The sequence below is a fragment of the Phyllobates terribilis genome, unplaced genomic scaffold, assembly GCF_046119375.1.
Source record: "Phyllobates terribilis strain yellow unplaced genomic scaffold, ASM4611937v1 Scaffold_7__3_contigs__length_470593459, whole genome shotgun sequence".
Lineage (NCBI taxonomy): Eukaryota > Metazoa > Chordata > Amphibia > Anura > Dendrobatidae > Phyllobates > Phyllobates terribilis.
In genome coordinates, this window is record NW_027362767.1 from 78487661 (window position 1) to 78508651 (window position 20991).

Here is a 20991-nt window from a genome sequence, read left to right on the forward strand (position 1 = left end):
TCTTTTTGGGCATATACAGTAGCTGACAGCAGTGAAGCTACCACGAGTGAGCACTATTGAAGTGCAAAATGTCTAAGGGCTGCAAAAAATTTTTTTTTTATCACAAAGCAAATGGGCATAAGTATAGCATATCTGTAGGCTGCCACTTAGAGAAGTCGTAAAGGGCACCGGACATAGGAGGACTGGCCTCCGACTAGTCAGCTAAGACACCTAGTCCCCGGCGTGTTGTCTCAGAAATGCAGCAGTGTTTCAGAGTAAAACATACACGTCAGCAATAAAGCAAGTGAAACCCAATTCATGCCTTCCGTGATTTTTGCAGCATGAATCAAATGTCAGGTTCCCTGTAAAATGCATAATTATGGCACAAATATTTGTCAACCAGTCCAACCAGGAGACGGCATAAGAAAAAGTGTCTAACAAGATGTAAATAAAAACCTCACAGCATGTAGTGATAAATTTGGAACAACTTTTGTCTGTTTGGACTAATTTAAAGAAGCACTCCTCCTCCTCCCATCAAAGTTTTTATCCTCTTAATATATTGCAGTCATCATATTATACAGAACTGTGTACTTACAATTGCTCATTTTGCCTTTCTACCCACCCAGCTAATTCTTCTCTTTTCTCTGCTTTATGTAGAAACAGGAAGTCTCTTGTCCCTACATTTATCATCCCCCTCAACTCCTGACCCAGCTGCTTCTCCCTCTGCCATAGACTTTTGCAGTGATGACTCATGCAGGGAAAATTGACCTCCTGTTTCTACATAGAGATCTGAAGGATTCAGCTAGTCAGTTTTTAATCACGTGATGTCACAGACCTAATAGAAAATAGAAGAATTAGCTCAGTAGGAAGGCAAAATAAGCAATTGTAATACACATGTGACATGCAGTAGTAGTGCTGCTGCAGAGTGTGACATGCAGAAGTAGTGCTGTTGCTTTAAAAGCATTCAGCAACTATTAGAAGTAACACAAGCACAGGAGACAGGAAGTGTTGTGCTCCACAAGCATACAGCAACTAGAGGGGTTAACACAGTCACAGGAGAAGAGGGAGTGTTTTAGCAGAGTCCCAGGGGGATTGTGGGGAAGTTGTTTACTGTCTGACTGGAGCCGAAGAGAAAGGTGGTGTGTGTGTTCTGTATCTCACAGAAGCGCCCCCGCAAGTGAAAAGGATTCAAGTCAGGAGTGAAGCTAAGCACAGGTCAGGTAGAGTTCTAGCAGTGCAGAGCATTGTCAGGCAGAAAAATAAGGACTGGAAGAAATGGTGTCACAGGGATCACCTCCCTCAGCAACCCCCCCCCCCCCTCCTCCATCTCACTGTGCTGTAAAGAATGCTGTGTTCATTAATGTGCCTTTGCATTAGAACTGTGCTGTCCTGTACTACTGGGAAGACTGTGAACTGCTGTGTAGCTAAGGAAACTGTGCTGTTTGTCACTGGAGCCTGTTGCTCAAAAGACTTAACTTGCACTGGTTGTGCGGCTTCTTATTAAATGCTACTGTTCTACCGTTTATGAGGACTCTTGTCAAGTGTGTCTGGTCAGCTAGTGAAACAACCTACATGTCTGTGCCTGAGGGTCAATACCCCTGTGTGTCTGAGAGAAGCTGCAGAACATGGTCTATGGTCGCCCTGAGTAACGGTTCCCCCAGGATTCCAAAGAATTCATGTAACCTGTCTCGCCCCTATCTGAACCTAGCGTCGTGCGTGTAACACACAGTGCTATATAATATGATGATTACAATATATTAAGCGGATAAAAAGTTTGATGGGAGTAATTGTTTAATCTTGTACACAGGTTTATCAGCACCAGGTTTTGGAGATATATAAATGGCCTTTGCATATACTGAATAACCGCCACCTCCCCCTTCCCTAAATATTAAAACTATTGGTAGCTTACTTTTTATTTTATTTTTTTGTTATTTCAGTTTTACATTTTTATAAACTGTGTGAACTAATACAAATGTTGTTACTAGTCTACATACATACTGCAATACTGCAATATAGTAGAAAAGAGAAACAGCAACATATATATGACTAACTTTCACGCGTAAATTACAAGAGGACAAGAAAACTGACATTTTATCTATTTTTAACAGAAACAATTGCTCACTTTGCCTTTCGACCCAGATAGATCTAATGGAAAAGAGAAGAATTATGATATCACGTGATTAAAAACTGACTAGCTGAATCCTTCTAAGCTCTATGTAGAAACAGGAAGTCACTTTTCCTTGCATGAGTCATCATTAGAACTACAATTCTACATCACTGCAAAAGTCTATGGCAGAGGGAGGAGCAGCTGGGTAAGGAGTTGAAGAGGGGGATGATAAATGCAGGGACAAGAGACTTCCTGTTTCTACATAGAGCAGAGAAAAGAGAAGAATTAGCTGGGTAGAAAGGCAAAATGAGCAATTGTAAGTACACAGTGCTGTATAATATGATCACTGCAATATATTAAAGAAGTTGTCCAGTACTTTATATTACCCCCCTAATGTATCCCCCCGGGGCCCCTAAGGATTTTTGTAAATACCTTACATTGCTGTTTCTGCCTGTGAGTGGTGCTATCCTTGGCCGCTCACAGGCATCACGTGACTCCGTGCTGACGTCACGACAAGTGAGGCGTGACTCAGCGCTGGGGTCCCCGCGGTGGCTGCTGGATTGTGGGCAGGGTTACCCCCGCGTCACACCCAGCATCCACCGCGTGCTTTCCCAATAAATGGGGAGAGGCAGAGCGTGTGGTGGATGCCGGGTGTGGCGCGGGGTGGTAACCCCGCCCACAGCCTGGAATCTACCGTGGAACGCAGAAGACAGAGACCTCCGGCTGCAGCCAGCGCTCGTCGTGACGTCAGCGGATGTCAGAGCCGGCTGCAGCCGGGGGTCACGTTATGCCTGTGAGCGGCCAGTGATAGCGCCACTCACAGGCATTATCTGCAACGTAAGGTAATTACAAAAATCCTTAGGGGCCTGGGGGGATACATTGGGGGGGGTAATATAAAGTACTGGACAACCCCTTTAAGAGGATAAAACCTTTGATGGGAGGAGGGCTTTTTTGATAAGTTTTAAAATTTATGACAATTAAAATAACCATGACAGTCACCCATGTAAAGCCGGCCGGAGCTCATTGAGTTGTGTATCGGAGTCGTTCAGTCAGCAGTGCACGCTTACTCTCTAGACTGCTATGGACACATGATTGAAGCCTGTACTGAAATGTCACCGAGCTGTGTGAACGCTTGTGACAGCTGGGCCACATCAGCCATGTAAGAATAGCGAGGGTCTTAAGCGGGGAGCAGTGCGGCTACGATTCCCCAGACATGCACAGTAATGAATCGCTTACCTGATGCTCATTCCCAGACAACTCATGTTCCAGGGCCTCGTGTTTACGCAGCTGGGACTGGACTCCGCTAAGGTCTTTGGCAATGTCATCTGGAATGCTTTGGGATTTTTCCTGCCAGGCAATTAAAAAAAAAAACATCTATGCTCAGATATCTAATGATAAGATCCCAAAATACTGTACTTAAGTCACCTCTGTCCATTTTTTGGCACATTAGTGTAATATCATGTATCTGGTGCCAATTATCACCAACGCTCATTACACAGTGGAAGTTAATCGTAGACATGGGGCAAAAAATTGCTCATGGCAGTTCCTGAAAGCAATGAATTAGCAATCTAATATGAAAAAAGTAGTGCTAATTTCTGGAATAAATGCACAGATCTGTGTTGTGCTTGTAAGGAAGAGATAACCTCCTTTCTTTTTACATGATCTATGCAAATAGTGAATTAGGAAGCGCACTGGCTCAGTGGTTAGAATTGGTGCTTTGCAGCGCTGGGGTCCTGGGTTTAAATCCCATCAAGGACAATATCTGCAGGGAGTTTGTATGTTCTCCCCGTGTTTGTATGGGTTTCCTCCGGGTTCTCCAGTTTCCTCCCACACTCCAAAGACATACTGATAGGGAATTTATATAGCGAGCCACAATGGGGACAAGGATAGGGATGTCTTTAAAGAGCTATGAAATACGATGGCACTATATAAGAAATCCTGAAAAATAAACTCTTCCATTAGACTACATTAACTGATGTCATTTTTTGCATCAGTTAAAAACAGTCGGCTTCTGGGTTGCAATTGTTTTTTAATGGAACCATAAAGACTTAAAGGGGTATTCCCATCTCAAAGATCCTATTTCAGTATGTTGCAGGTGTAATAATAATGTTAGCCAATACCCCCAATTAAAAATGTAGTATAGTTCTTCTGATTTACTATGTCACTTACCCCATGTGCAGGGCATTGCAGTAACTCAGGTATCCATGGTTATGACCACTAACAACTAACTGTCACTATATGAGTGGTCAAAACCATGGATACCTAAGCTACAGCAATGCCCTGCACATGGGGTAAGCAACATAACTTATCAGGAGAACTATACTAGATTTCTAATTGGAGGTATTTGTTAATATTATTATTACACCTACTACATATTGGGATAAGATCCTGGAGATGTGAATACCCCTTTAAGCCTCATTCAGTCGTCTATGATTTTTCTTGTTTGTAAAAACATAGACAATTATTCATGATATTTTTTGGATATGAGTTTCATCAGTGACTTTTCACTGGAAAAAAAAGCCTGCAAGGTTTCTTCTATTCATTGCAATGCTAACCATGTACAGCACGCGGACTGTACATTAATGCCATCTATGTGCTGTCCATGATTTTCTTCATAAACCCATGGACTTGTATAGGTAATTTTGATTTGTGTCTTAGATTAAAAACACATGTCTCCATTATTTTAAGTGGACCACTCTGTCTGCCCAAAATACGTGGACATGTGAACACCTCCATAGACTATAATGGAAACGTGTGCTGTCCATGGAAAATAAATACAGGTGCTTTTCACAAAATTAGAATATCATCAAAAAGTTAATTTATTTCAGTTCTTCAATACAAAAAGTGAAACTCATATTATATAGAGTCATTACAAACGGAGTGATCTATTTCAAGTGTTTATTTCTGTTAATGTTGATGATTATGACTGTAGCGTCAGCGTCCCTGCCCTCTGCTAGGCAGGGACGCTGTTCCCCTCACCTCTCCGCTCCGAGCCTGGCGTCCTCCTCCCGCTCTGCTGGCAGCGCGCGCTCCTTCCCGGCCACGGTGCTTAGGGCGCGCGCGCGCGCGCTCCCCCCCTCTTAAAGGGGCCGCGCGCCGTCCTAAGGAGTCCCCGGCCAATGGCCGGAGGACTTCACCATATATAAGGCACCTCCTCCAAAATGGAGGTGCCCGAGCAATGTTGTTGCACTGTTCACTACTCTGCTTCAGCCCTCAGGTCCCGTTTCCAGTTACCTGCCAGTTACCTGCCAGTTTCCTGCCAGATTGCTGTCTGATTCCTGCCTGTTATCCGCTTACCTGCTTGCTAGCCTGAGGTCCGACGGTCTGCCTTCCAACACCTGTCAGTCTGTCTATGGACCAGCTTGCCCGCTCACCTGGGAGCGCCCACCTGCTACCCGCCTGCTAGCCTACCTGGAGGTTCCGCCGTCACGTGCTGTGACCACCTGCCAGTCCAGAGACTCTTGCCCGCTCACCTGGGAGCGCTCATCTGCTACCCGTCTGCTAGCCTATCTGGAGGCTCCGCCGTCACGTGCTGTGACCACCTGCCAGTCCAGAGACTCTTGCCCGCTCACCTGGGAGCGCTCATCTGCTACCTGTCTGCTAGCCTACCTGGAGGCTCCGCCGTCACGTGCTGTGACCACCTGCCAGTCCAGAGACTCTTGCCCGCTCACCTGGGAGCGCTCATCTGCTACCTGCCTGTTAGCCTACCTGGAGGCTCCGCCGTCACATGCTGTGACCACCTGCTTATCCAGAGACTCTCGCCTGCTCACCTGGGAGCACACATCTGCCATCTGCCTGCTAGCCTACCTGGAGGCTCAGCCGTCACAGGTCGTACCTACCCTTTACCCAGAGACTGTCCCGGTCACTTGCCGTGACCTCCTGCCCGTTCACCCAGAGACTGTCCCGGTCACTTGCCGTGACCTCCTTCCCGTTCACCCAGAGACTGCCCGGTCACTTGCTGTGACCTCCTGCCCGTTTACCCAGAGACTGTCCCGGTCACCTGCTGTGACTACCTGCCTGTCTTCCCTGGTCGCCACCTGCTTCCTTACAAGGACCGCCCCCTTGTATAAGTTGCTCAGAGGTTCCGCCTCCCAGACCCGTTACAGTTTGCTCGGGCCATGGAACCCGGTGGCACCCAAGCTCCCTCGCTCTCGGACCTTTGTCATGAACTGTCCCGTCAGAGGTCCCAACAGGAGTCCATCCTGAGTCACCTGCGGAATGTCAATTCTCGCCTGGACACTCTGACTGCTCCACCAGCAACCACCGCTAGTGTCTTGACTCGCAACCCGGCAGCTCCGCTGCCCACCAATACCATGGTATCCTGCTCCGGACTCCGGCTTTCTGCACCTCCTCGCTTCGGAGGCGACTCCGCTCTGGCTCGGGGCTTCATAAACCAGTGCACCCTGCACTTTGAACTCCTGTCCCACCAGTTTATCTCCGACCAGGCCAAAGTAGCCTTCATCATGTCCCATCTCACGGGGGAGGCACTGGCTTGGCTAAATCCTCTATGGGAGAGAGGAGACCCCCTGGTGTCCGACTTGCCTGCCTTTCTCACGGCTTTCCGGAAAGTCTTCGACGAACCCGGACGGAAGACCTCATCCGCATCGTCTCTGCTACGCCTCCGTCAGGGAAGCCTCACCGTGGGCCAATATGCCATACGGTTCCGTACCCTTGCCTCGGAGCTGGCCTGGGATAACGACGCTCTGGTGTCTGTCTTCTGGGAGGGTCTGTCCGGCCGTATTAAAGATGAACTCGCCGGTCGGGACATTCCTACCACTCTCGATGACTTAATAACTCTTGCCACCCGGATTGACCTACGGTTCCAGGAGCGTGCCAAAGAGGTCACCCGTGAGAGGAGGTTTCCACGTCTAGCTCCTACCTTCCAGAAACCCGTCACTCCCTCCGTTTCTCCCCAGGTACACTCTCCTGAGCCTATGCAGGTCGACCAGACCAAGATGGTCAAAACCCGTCAGGACTTACGCTGTGCCGAGGGGAGCTGCTTCTACTGTGGCAGCAAGGAGCACCGGATCCGTACCTGCCCGGAGAGGTCGGGAAACACCTGTGTCTAGGTTTGCTCAGAGAGGTCGACCTAGACAAGAATAAATCCTCTCCATCTCTGCTGCTGTCAGTCTCAATTATCTGCGGGGAGAACCGTTTTTTCGAACTAGCCCAACTTGACTCTGGAGCAGCCGGGAATCTTATTTCACAGTCCCTGGTAGAAAGACACCGCATTCCCACCAAACCTTTGGCTGTACCCTTATCTGTCGCTGCCGTGGATGGGGGCCTCTTACCACGTCCCATCCAACTCATCACCGAATCCATTACTCTGCAGGTGGGAATGCTGCATTCTGAGAGCATCTCTTTTCATGTTCTGCCTGGACTCTCTCACGCCCTCTTACTAGGCCTACCTTGGCTCCAGAGACATGCACCCGTGCTTGACTGGAAGACCGGAGAAGTCCTTCGTTGGGGACAGGACTGCCATAAGACTTGTTTGGTTCCCGTTCATCCCGTCCGTCCTTCTCCTACCCCAACTAATCTACCTGGACTTCCGATTCCTTATTGGTCATTTGCTGATGTCTTTAATAAAAAGGAGGCAGAGACATTACCCCCTCATAGACCATACGACTGTCCGATCGACCTGTTACCCGGTACTACGCCTCCCCGTGGGCGTATTTACCCATTGTCCGCTGCTGAGACCCGGTCGATGTCCGAATATATTGAGGAGAATCTGGCCCGGGGATTCATCCGGAAATCTACCTCCCCGGCGGGAGCAGGCTTCTTTTTCGTTAAAAAGAAGGACGGCTCTCTCCGTCCCTGTATAGACTATAGAGGCCTTAACCAGATCACGGTGAAGAATAAGTACCCCCTTCCGCTCATTCCGGAGTTATTTGATCGTCTGAGGGGGGCTAGAATCTTCACCAAACTGGACCTCCGTGGGGCGTACAACCTGGTCCGTATCCGTCAGGGGGATGAATGGAAGACTGCATTCAACACCCGGGACGGCCACTATGAATATCTGGTAATGCCCTTTGGTCTCTGTAATGCTCCTGCCGTCTTTCAAGAGTTGGTCAATGACATCTTCCGGGACCTTCTCTACTCCTGCGTAGTGGTGTACCTGGATGACATCTTGGTCTTCTCTCCGGATCTCCAGACTCACCGGAGGGATGTTCGTCAGGTCCTGCTCAGGCTCAGGCAGAATCACCTCTTCGCTAAATATGAGAAGTGCCTCTTTGAGCAGACCTCGCTTCCGTTTTTGGGCTACATTATTTCTCAGACCGGCCTCCGAATGGATCCAGAGAAACTGTCTGCCATCGAGAAATGGCCTCGACCGGAGGGGTTGAAGGCTATTCAGCGGTTCCTGGGCTTCGCCAACTACTACCGCCTCTTCATACCGCACTTCTCTTCCCGGACTGCCCCAATTTCCGCGCTCACCCGTAAGGGCACTAATCCCAAAGAGTGGCCGCCCGAAGCAGAGGAGGCCTTTCTTTCCTTAAAACAGGCCTTCTCTTCCGCCCCGGTGCTGCATCGCCCGGACGGCAACAAGCAGTTCTTCCTGGAAGTTGAAGCCTCCTCCTCTGGAGCCGGAGCGGTACTTACCCAAAAATCGTCCTCCGGGAGAATGGTAACTTGTGGCTTCTTCTCCAAACTCTTCTCCTCTTCTGAGCGCAACTATTCCATAGGAGACCGAGAGTTATTGGCCATCAAGCTGGCATTGGAGGAGTGGCGTTACCTACTCGAGGGGGCTCTTCACCCGGTAATAATCTACACTGACCACAAGAACTTGGCTTACCTCCAGCATGCCCAGAGACTTAACCCGCGCCAAGCCCGGTGGTCCTTGTTTTTTGCTCGCTTTGATTTTGTTCTTCATTTTCGCCCGGCTGACAAAAACATCAAAGCAGACGCCTTGTCCCGATCCTTTCTGGTGTCCGATCTCGAGGAAGAACCCAAACATATCATCGATCCCGCCAGAGTAATGCAAGTGGCTCCCGTGAGTCTAAATCGTCTCCCTCCCGGTAAGACGTTCGTTTCAGTACCTGATCGGGAGAAGATCCTACACTGGGGCCATTCGTCTAAACTAGCTGGCCACGCCGGTCAGAAAAAGACCCTCCAGCTTATTACCCGGCACTACTGGTGGCCTACCCTGCACAAGGACGTAATAGACTTTGTTTCTGCCTGTGTGTCCTGCGCCCGCAACAAAGTCCCGAGACACCTGCCAGCCGGTCGCCTCCTTCCGCTTCCTGTGCCTGCTGCCTCCTGGCAGCATATTGCTATGGACTTCATAACTGATCTCCCCGTCTCTGCCGGTTGTACGGTCATTTGGGTGGTCGCTGACCGCTTTTCCAAGATGGCTCACTTTATTCCCCTGCCAGGCCTCCCGTCTGCACCCGAGCTGGCTAAAGACTTTATCCGCCACATCTTCCGTCTTCATGGCCTGCCCCTCCACATCGTGTCGGATCGTGGGGTACAGTTCACCTCACGTTTCTGGAGAGCCACTTGTAAATTGCTAGACGTCACCCTGGACTTCTCCTCCGCTTACCACCCACAGTCTAATGGTCAAGTGGAGCGGATCAATCAGATCCTGACCAGTTACCTCCGGCACTTCGTTAATGCCCACCATTTTGACTGGGTGGATCTCCTGCCATGGGCCGAATTCTCTTACAACAATGACGAGAGCGAATCTTCCTCCAAATCCCCGTTTTTTGTAGTCTTCGGTCAGCATCCTCGGATCCCATTTCCCGTCTCCACCTCGGTGGATAATCCGGCTGCGGAATCTCTTGTTAACAAATTTTCCTCCTTGTGGGAGAGTACCCGGTCCGCACTCCTTCAGTCGTCCGAGCGTATGAAAAGACATGCTGACAAAAAACGTCTGGATCCTCCTCAATTCTGTCCAGGGGATAAGGTCTGGCTCTCTTCCAAGTATGTCCGGCTCAAGATTCCTTCCTATAAGTTAGGGCCTCGGTTCATCGGTCCTCTGGAGGTCATCAGTCAGATCAACCCGGTGGCCTATAAATTGAAACTCCCGGCCAACTTGCAGATCTCTAACTCCTTCCATGTATCTCTCCTCAAACCCGTGGTACTTAACTCTTTTTCCAAGTCTACAGGTACGCCTCCTGCTCCGGTTTCCGCTGAAAACGAGTTTGAGGTAGAGAACATTCTGGCCACAAAAAGGGTAAGAGGAAAGACCTTTTTTCTAGTAGATTGGAAGGGGTTTGGTCCTGAAGAGAGAACGTGGGAGCCCCGGGAGAACATCCATGCCCCTCTCATCCTTGCTAAATTTCTGTCTGGCCTAAAAAAGGGGGGGCCTAAAGGGGGGGTACTGTAGCATCGGCGTCCCTGCCCTCTGCTAGGCAGGGACGCTGTTTCCCTCACCTCTCCGCTCCAAGCCCGGCGTCTTCCTCCCGCTCTGCTGGCAGCGCGCGCTCCTTCCCGGCCACGGTGCTTAGGGCGCGCGCGCGCGCGCTCCCCCCCTCTTAAAGGGGCCGCGCGCGCCGTCCTAAGGAGTCCCCGGCCAATGGCCGGAGGACTTCACCATATATAAGGCACCTCCTCCAAAATGGAGGTGCCCGAGCAATGTTGTTGCACTGTTCACTACTCTGCTTCAGCCCTCAGGTCCCGTTTCCAGTTACCTGACAGTTACCTGCCAGTTTCCTGCCAGATTGCTGTCTGATTCCTGCCTGTTATCCGCTTACCTGCTTGCTAGCCTGAGGTCCGACGGTCTGCCTTCCAACACCTGTCAGTCTGTCTATGGACCAGCTTGCCCGCTCACCTGGGAGCGCCCAACTGCTACCCGCCTGCTAGCCTACCTGGAGGTTCCGCCGTCACGTGCTGTGACCACCTGCCAGTCCAGAGACTCTTGCCCGCTCACCTGGGAGCGCTCATCTGCTACCCGTCTGCTAGCCTATCTGGAGGCTCCGCCGTCACGTGCTGTGACCACCTGCCAGTCCAGAGACTCTTGCCCGCTCACCTGGGAGCGCTCATCTGCTACCTGTCTGCTAGCCTACCTGGAGGCTCCGCCGTCACGTGCTGTGACCACCTGCCAGTCCAGAGACTCTTGCCCGCTCACCTGGGAGCGCTCATCTGCTACCTGCCTGTTAGCCTACCTGGAGGCTCCGCCGTCACATGCTGTGACCACCTGCTTATCCAGAGACTCTCGCCTGCTCACCTGGGAGCACACATCTGCCATCTGCCTGCTAGCCTACCTGGAGGCTCAGCCGTCACAGGTCGTACCTACCCTTTACCCAGAGACTGTCCCGGTCACTTGCCGTGACCTCCTGCCCGTTCACCCAGAGACTGCCCGGTCACTTGCTGTGACCTCCTGCCCGTTTACCCAGAGACTGTCCCGGTCACCTGCTGTGACTACCTGCCTGTCTTCCCTGGTCGCCACCCGCTTCCTTACAAGGACCGCCCCCTTGTATAAGTTGCTCAGAGGTTCTGCCTCCCAGACCCGTTACAATGACTTACAGCCAATGAAAACACAAAAGCCATTATCTCAGTAAATTAGAATACTTTATAACAACAGCTTAGAAAATGTTTTTAAAATCGGAAATGTTGGCCTACTGAAATATATGTTCAGTAAATGCCCTCAATACTTGGTCGGGGCTCTTTTTGCATCAATGCAGCAATGTGGCAATGTGGCATGGAGGCGATCAGCCTGTGGCGCTGCTGAGGTGTTATGGAAGCCCAGGTTGCTTTGATAGCAGCCTTCAGCTCGTCTGCATTGTTGGGTCTGGTGTCTCTCATCTTCCTCTTGACAATACCCCATAGATTCTCTATAATAGATTCTCTATGGGGTTAAGGTCAGGCGAGTTTGCTGCCAATCAAGCACAGTGATACTGTTGTGTGTAAACCAGGTATTGGTATTTTTGGCAGTGTGGACAGGTGCCAAGCCCATGTCCTGGATACGTGTGTGGAGGCTCTCGAAGCAATGACTCCAGCAGCAATCCACTCCTTGTGAATCTCCCCCAAATATTTGAATGGCCTTTTCTTAACAATCCTTTCAAGGCTGCGGTTATCCCGGTTGCTTGTGCACCTTTTTCTACCACACTTTTTCCTTCCACTCAATTTTCCATTAATATGCTTGGATACAACACTCTGAACAGCCAGCTTCTTTAGCAATAACCTTTTGTGGCTTACCCTCCTTGTGGAGTGTGTCAATGACTGCCTTCGGGACATCTGTCAAGTCAGCAGTCTTCCACATGATTGTGGTGTAGCGCCCCGAGGGTTCGGCCGCTACAGGGGTATTGCACCTCAGTCCAGAGGTGTGATATTCCACTCCCAGGTAAGGATGGAGTGTGGACCAGGGCTCAGTTAGCTGCATACAGCACACACACCCCATTTCCGAGGGACAGCTCAACGGTGCTCCCACTAGACAGAAGTGCAGGCACGACCGACTATGTCCCTGCCTGGAGTGGGGAGGGGGGTGGAACACCCAGTGCTGTAGGGGCAGATAGGGGTTGGTTCCTGAGCGTAGATAGGAGCTCATTGGTTGCTGGTCACCTGGGCTCATGGTCAGAGGGAGGTATAAAAGGTGGGCACCATCTGAGATCTAGGTTTGTTCTGTTCTGTGGAGAGGAGAAGACAGGGAGCAGCAGCTCAGGCTGAGTGCTGCTCCAGAGCCAGGCCCAGAGAAGAGGCCGAGGAGGAGGTGAAGGGGAGCTGAGATTCTGGCTCATCTCAGCTCCAAGAGAAAGGAACAGAAACAGAAAGGAACTGCAAAGAAGGAGAGACTGAGAAACAGAAGGGCTCAGGAACAAGAAGGTGGAAGGGACCCTAAGAACCCACGAGAATCCAGGGTGCAGGGTCAGGCAGATTAAGGGTACCGGATCCCAAGTTGGTGGAGGAGAAACAACCCTCAGCCAAAGACCGGTCGTCGTGATCATATATTGGTGCGACACCTCATCAAACCTGCTAGGAAGGCACCATATAGGACAGCGGAGGACGGGGCCCACGTTTAACCGCACAGGTCCGCGGCAGCTGGACAAAAGTGGGTCACTGGTGAGGCAGGCCAGAGAAAGGATAAAAGGGAGTCCTGTGCCATGCTCCTGAACTGCCTGGGAGTTGACCGAGCCCCTCACCTGGTGGACGCAGCACGGCTCGGGCGGTCACTGCTGGCCGAAGTGACCTGGAACAAACGAACTGTGAGTAAAGACCCTGGACTGTAACTTGTTGTCTGTGTGCTCCTTCGCGCCTCCAGCACTATCAGCACCGGGACTCGCACTACCATCACTCCCAACATCCACTACACTGCCCTGGGGCTGCACTCTTCCCGTGGGGAGTCACATCACCTCAGCTGCACCCATCATCAGCCCCAGCGGACTGCCTTGCAGCGGCGGTTCCTAATGACCGCAATCGGACATTATTTGGAGCGCATAGCAGACTACCATTGGCCTGACCACCCTGAGCCGCGGGACCGGGCCGCCACTACTACTACCCCCATCGTTCCCCTATCGCCCGGATCCGCGTGCCCCACGGCCCAGGGGGCGAGTCAGTGGAGCCTACTGAAACAGACTAAGGGGCCTTTTTTAACGCATATGAAGCCTTTGCAGGTGGTTTTTGTTAATTATTCTAATTTACTGAGATAATGACTTTTGTGTTGTCATTGACTGTAAGCCATAATCATCAACATTAACAGAAATAAACACTTGAAATAGATCACTCTGTTTGTAATGACTCTATATAATATATGAGTTTCACTTTTTGTATTGAAGAACTGAAATAAATTAACTTTTTGATGATATTCTAATTTTGTGAGAAGCACCTGTATGTGACTGTGACTCGAGGACATCTGAATGAGGCATTAAAAGGCAAAGTCAGATCTGCGTAGGACATGCAGTTTTTCTCAGATCGTCACACGGATCTGTAAAAAGAACCCTTACACCTCCTATCTCTAACCTTCTTCTGCGTAATGAAGTTTCTTGCAGCACAACTTTTATCTTTTATTCCTTGATTAGTACGTGATGAAATGTGTTCTGATTTATGAAGTATGGCACCAAATATTCTATTTACTACAAATGTTTATCAGAAAAATTACTATTTATCAATCATATTAACCTCTATGTGAGAGAGGGCTTCTTTTAGATCCCAAAAACACTTATGAACAGCTTCAGCATCTTGCAGCCGTTTTCCTCGTTGCTTAGTTAGTTGTTGAAGTTTTTCCCAAGAAGCCCTTTAAAAGAAACAAACCAACAAAAAAAGTTTTATAAACTTATATATAGCTTTATACTTATACTACAAAAGTTAAGGACCATCCTGATTGGGTTCACCTTGTCGTGGTGGGATGGCTTTTACGCTCTTTTGATCAAAATAGTGTTAACTAAGTACCCCGTTTATTTATATGTACTGTTGCTATTTATTATGTACTTACTGCAGGATATTTTCTCATTTTGTTTTTATCCTGAGGTTTTATAGCTTTACTCGTACATGATATGTTTGATATGTTTTAGATTTATTAAATTTCACTTATACTAATGTGTTCCGGTTCATTTTTTGGGGGGGTTTGCATTAGTTTTTTGCACTTTGTACATACAGTGGCATGGCTCCCCCCTGCTTGGGCTGTGAATTTTGTCTATATAGATTTCCACTGGTAGATGCAAAACAGTCAGGTCTGGGTCCTGCTTATTTTGAGATCCGATGGCACATATCGAGGTGATATACTAGAGTTGGGGTCTATCCTGATTGGGTACACCTTGTCGTGGTGGGATGGCTTTTACGCTCTTTTGACCAAAATATTCAACTAAGTACCCTGTGTTATTTACATGTACTATTACTATTATAGGTTATATAATGATCCATAAGGAAGGACACAAATGAATTGCAATACTTTCTATATGATCTGGGCAGAAACATTGCCCATATGCACAGAGCGGTTTAGCACAGATGACAATCAGACACTCTCTTTAAGGAGGAAAACATGTAATAAAACGAGAAGGAAAAGTTGTGCAGTTTTCCGTGCTGCTGAAGGAATAAAAAAAAGGTTTGGCGCCAAGGGATATAATTATAAGGTTTTTATATGACGCATTTCGAAGTATATTACACTTATATTACAATGGGAATGACTGTTGCAACATGTGGTCCTGGCGCTCCTTGCGCACGTTTCACCCTAGCTTTGTCAGGGGGCATGTCATGGGGACACATTCCCTGATGAAGCTAGGGTGAAATATGCATAAGGTGTGCCGGGACCACATGTTACAACAGTCTTTCCCATTATAACATAAGTGTGCTATACTTCGAAACGCATCAATTAAAAATCACATTATTATGTCCCTTGGCAACGGACCTTCTTCCTTCCTTCAGCAACGCAAAAAACTCCACCAACTTTTCCTTCTTGCTCTCCAATTCTCCCACTTAAAAGCAAACGCTAATTTATTTTTTTTTAGATCATATTTAATGCTTTCGTGTAAAGAAAGCGTTTTGTCATCTAGGAAGATAATTTGCATGAAAAAAAAATAAATCAAGATTTCCTTGTGTATTTAAAAATGTCAAAATAACTCATAACAAAAATGAAAAATATGCTGCAGAAATGTTGTAAGACCGCTGCAGAAGTGTCAGGGCTGTCAGAGTCATGACATGCAGCTGTAGTATTTTATCCCGTCTTTCAGTATGACTGAAATAATTATCTAATTAAAGCTTCTCATCCGGAAGAGGCTGCAATTGCCAATATCATGTTAAGCTGGGAGGATCCAGCGCCCAGAGATATATGACTAATCCCTGCTTCCTTGGCACTTATTCTTTCTATCCTCACCTGAGGTTGTAAAGCGACGTGCAGGGCAGGAGGGATTAGTGAAAAATCTGGATTTACCTACTAATTACTAATTCTTCCATGTACTGGCTGCATGAGGGGTGTCCTTTAAAAGAATGAAGAGCATATTATACATACGTGTGCGTATTGGATAGGGTACGTTTTATAATAGGATAGGGTACGTTTTATAATTGGATCGCACAGGAACTAATTTCACTGAATAGTGCTGCTTAGATGAGCGCAGCCTTCACTAGTCTATTTCCTTTTCTGTACAAGACTTGCACATTCAAGTCTATAGGTGCACACAAAAAAAAAGATCCCATATGAATCATCCGTATTGATATTCATTCTTTATGGATACATTGCAATTATTAACATAGGAAACTGAATTGAGTTTTGTACATTTATTAAATGTTAAAAGGAACCTTACAGCTCATACGTGCTGTCCGATCCACGAGACACTGGCTGTATGATTTCAGCCATATATGTTTCACTCTGAAAAGCTGGGGACCGACCCACACGAGAGACTAGTTGAACAGTTGGGTCCCGGTGGCTTGTCCCCGCCCAATCCCAGTGACTGACAGATTTCTCCCTGCATGTGTATGTAGGAAGATACCTGTTACTCCAGGGCAGCAGGTGGGGAGAAGCTGCCACAGACCTGCCTGTCCACCTAGTCTACTTTATGGCTCGGTCCCCAGTGTTTCAGAGTGAAACATATACACACGTGGTCAAAATTGTTGGTACCCCTCGTTTAATGAAAGAAAAACCCCCAATGGTCACAGAAATAGCTTGAATCTGACAAAAGTAATAATAAATTAAAAATCTATGAAAATGAACAAATGAAAGTCAGACATTGCTTTTCTGCTTCCAAAGAATTTAAAAAAAAATTAAACTCATGAAATCGGCCTGGACAGAAATGATGGTTCTTCTTAACTTAATATTTTGTTGAACAACCTTTTGAGGCGATCACTGCAATCAAACGATTCCTGTAACTGTCAATGAGACTTCTGCACCTCTCGACAGGTATTTTGGCCCACTCCTCATGAGTAAACTGCTCCAGTTGTCTCGTGTTTGAAGGTTGTCTTTTCCAGACGGCATGTTTCAGCTCTTTCCAAAGATGCTCAATAGGATTTAGGTCAGGGCTCATAGAAGGCCACTTCAGAATAGTCCAATCTTTTCCTCTTAGCCATTCTTGGGTGTTTTTAGCTGTGTGTTTTGGGTCATTATCCTGTTGCAAGACCCATGACCTGCGACTGAGACCAAGCTTTCTGACACTGGGCAGCACATTTCTCTCTAGAATCCCTTGATAGTCTTGAGATTTCATTGTACTCTGCACAGATTCAAGACACCCTGTGCCAAATGCAGCAAAGCAGCCCCAGAACATAACAGAGCCTCCTCCATGTTTCACAGTAGGGACAGTGCTCTTTTCTTGATATGCTTCATTTTTCTGTCTGTGAACATAGAGCTGATGTGCCTTGCCAAAAACTTCCATTTTTGTCTCATCTGTCCATAGGACATTATTCCAGAAGCTTTGTGGCTTGTCAACATGTAGTTTGGAAAATTCTAGTCTGGCTTTTTTATGTTTTTTCAACAATGGTGTTCACCTTGGTCGTCTCCAATGAAGTCCACTTTGGATCAAACAACGACAGATTTTGCGAACTGACACTGATGTTCCTTGAGCTTGAAGTTCACCTTTAATCTCTTTAGAAGTTTTCTTGGGCTCTATTGTTACCATTCGTATCATCCGTCTCTTTGATTTGTCATCAATTTTTCTCCTGCGGCCACATCCAGGGAGGTTGGCTACAGTCCCATGGATCTTAAATTTGTGAATAATATGTGCAACTGTAGTCACAGGAACATCAAGCTGCTTGGAGATGGTCTTATACTCTTTACCTTTAACATGCTTGTCTATAATTTTCTTTCTAATCTCCTGAGACAACTCTTTCCTTTGCTTCCTCTGATCCATGTTGAGTGTGGTACACACCATGTCACCAAACAGCACAGTGAGTATCTGTAGCCCTATATACAGGCCCACTGACTGATTACAAGATTGTAGACACCTGTGATGCTAATTAGTGGACACAACTTGATTTAACATGTCCCTTTTGTCACATTATTTTCAGGGGTACTATCATTTCTGTCCAGGCCTATTTCATAAGTTTAATTTTTAAAAAAAATTCTGTGGAAGCAGGGTTGAAAAGCAATGTCTGACTTTTGACCACGTGTGTATGGCTGAAATCATACAGCCAGTGCCTGATACATGCTGCTTGTGGATTGGACAGAACGTATCAGCTGTCAGGCTCACTTTCATGTATGAAAGCAGATGTCATACAGATGTAAAAAGTAGACACACATCTGACATACGGATGGCAATAAGGATGAAAATGGTCTAGTTTTTTTCCAGACGAAAAACAAACAATTTTTCATACTCAGCCTAAAGGTTTAAGGCTATGTACACACATTGCGTTTTTTTTCTGCACGGATTTGATGTGGAAAATACACAACGCTTTATAGTACCAGAAAAATGAATGAGATTTCTGAAATCCCATGCTCATGTTGCTTATTTTTTACTTGCAGGTTAAAATCTGCAGCATATCAATACTTGGAGCGTTTTTGCAGCAGATTTCACCCATTCTGAGTGGGACAAATACAAAAGCGCACATCAAAAATGCAGCAAAAACAAGTGTATTTTCCGCAACGTTTTTCCTGCCAAAACATTAGGACTTGCAACAGAATTTTCTGAGGATCTCCTTTATAAGTCATGTTCTGCTGTATCACAACTATTCCATTTCTTCCCTCTTCCCCACATAATAGAAGCTCTTAAACGGTACCTATGCTTTCATATAACTTTTCAGAATAATCCATCAAGTGTCTGTACATGAGAAATACCCCCATTTTTGGTCATTATATGACTTGTAGCCTGCATTTTTCCCCACTGCAGGCTCTCTTGCAATTGACTCTGAGGTGGTGGGAGGAAACTACTGTGATATCTCCTATACACATTATAGCACAGAGAGGAATTCCTGCTCTTCTTTTCTTAGGTAGCACATAGACAGAAAGCAGCAGCAGAATTGAGGACTATATACAGTAGTACTGATCTGTGTAGCTGCGCATCCTTCAGTGGTCAACTGGTTTTTGAGAGTGAATGATGAGTTCAGGAGGCAAAAGGGTGGAAGAAGTGGCTCATAAGTGGAGAAAGAAGTTTATTTCTCTGATAAGATATATTGCAACGTTATTTAGATTTGCTTGTACTATTTATTTCTGTAAAGTTTGTTGAAACTATGGTACACACGTAAGTTTATTTGAACAAGGATGCTTACCACCTTCAATAGATTTGGACAAACCAAACAGAATGGACATAATACAACAGATTGAACCAAACTTGATGTCTTGTTAGTTTAAAATATACTTTGTATGAGCAAACAGGAGCAATCTGCCCTTATGACCTATAGAGACAATGTAAATTTGTAATCTGTAAGATGTCTTTAGCGCTCTGTTTGCAAGCAAACTTTTATGAACGCAAACAGCAATAACATACGGGTGAAAGAATATTTAGGAACAACGTGTTAGGAAATGCAGAGGAACGGAAAAGTGCTTTCTTCTTTCAAGAAATGTATAGCAAACTATATTTCCAACTGACATAATTTTCCTTCTGAAGTCAGGAGGACCGCAGAGAGACCCTCTTGGTTATGTGAAGTGATCGGCACCTGTCTATGATTTGAGTCATAGTTTTACCTATCTTGTCTTTATAACTAAGTCATTAGACTCATTTGCCAAAAAAAGCACTTTCAAAATTAATTTACCGTAGCTCCTTTTGCTTTTGTACAATTTGCATCGAGTCAGAATGTCCTCTGTCGAGAAGATTATCCGCAAGTCGTTGGCACCCGGCCATCCTTTGTCCAGCTGTTTCCATCTGGTGCTGGAAGGTGTCAAACTTAGCTTGGAGTTGCTGTGGAAACAAAAAATCTACCAAACTTAGAAAGATATGTTTTTCATGGTAATTTTTTTTTATTATTATTTATTTTTATTGCTGTTTGACACATTTTTTTTTTTAATAAAAATATTTATTAATTTTTCAAATAATTCATAACTTTAAGAAAAGAAGGGATCTCCTCCAAATGTTATTTCTACTAAAGGGAAACTGTGAGCAGGTTTTAGCTATATAATTGTAAAGTGCTGCGGAATATGTTGGCGCTATATAAATAAAAATTATTATTATTATATTATTATATCATCTGAGAGCAGCATGATGTAGCGGCAGAGATCCTGATTCAAGTAATGTGTCACTTACCAGGCTGTGTTTTGCTGTTTCAATACAAATCAGTGTTTTATCAGCAGGAGATTATCACTACAGGACTAGGTGTCTCGTGCTTCCTGGTCCATCCACACCCCCACCACTGTTTGGCTGCTTTCTACCAATCAGTGGTGTGAGTGGGGTTATACACTGCTCAGCATTCTGAGCTCTGCTAGATCTGCAGCAGAGAAAACTGTGATTCTATCATTACTGCTGCACCCAGAAAAGTAAGTGATACATCGCTGGAATCAGGGTCTCTGTCCCTACATCATGCTGCTGTCAGATTACAGAGCATATGTTATGACTATAGCGTTGTCTGGAAGGGGCGATGCATGGCTAATTTCTTTGGGGCTCGTTTGATTCCCCTTTTTTATTTTTTACCACCTAGTGGAGTTTGCGTTAATGCTGTGAATTATTTATTATCTTCTTCTATGGCTTAAGCTACACTTTTCCCAAAGGAAACACCACATCCAAATAAAAATGTATACCATGTTTTCTAGTGATCAGCATCACGAAAGTGAGATGGAATATATATATACAGTCAACAATCAAGAAGTCTTGTAAATGAATTATGGAAATAATTAATGACTTTCTAACCAGGACATGCTCGTAGTCATTGCCATAGTCCTCAGAACTAGCCACTTGTCTTTGCTGGTGAATCCATTCCTGAAGGTCTCCAGACTCTCGGACGTATTCATGCAGAGCCAAAGCCTCTTCCAGTTTTCCCCATCTATGCAGAGTAATGATAGTGAATAATGGTGAAGTGCAACATTTTTTCAACAAAATGTCTTCAAAATGAACGTTGTACTAAAATATGAAAAATAACCTAAGTAGATGGAGAATAGTTGATAAGACAACGATAACGTACTTACA

General features: G+C 46.4%; 1 protein-coding gene across 2 annotated transcripts in view; it reads right to left on the reverse strand.

Moving 5' to 3' along the window:
* Window positions 1-20991, reverse strand: part of SPTBN5 (spectrin beta, non-erythrocytic 5) — a 466593-nt gene that overhangs the window by 259268 nt on the left and 186334 nt on the right. For both annotated transcript variants that reach the window (XM_073638836.1, XM_073638835.1), the window contains exons 28-31: window positions 20716-20848; window positions 19628-19773; window positions 14138-14252; window positions 3323-3433 (exon numbers count right to left, since the gene is read on the reverse strand). In XM_073638836.1, the coding sequence (XP_073494937.1) occupies window positions 3323-3433; window positions 14138-14252; window positions 19628-19773; window positions 20716-20848 (505 nt within the window). The remainder of the gene's footprint in view (window positions 1-3322; window positions 3434-14137; window positions 14253-19627; window positions 19774-20715; window positions 20849-20991) is intronic.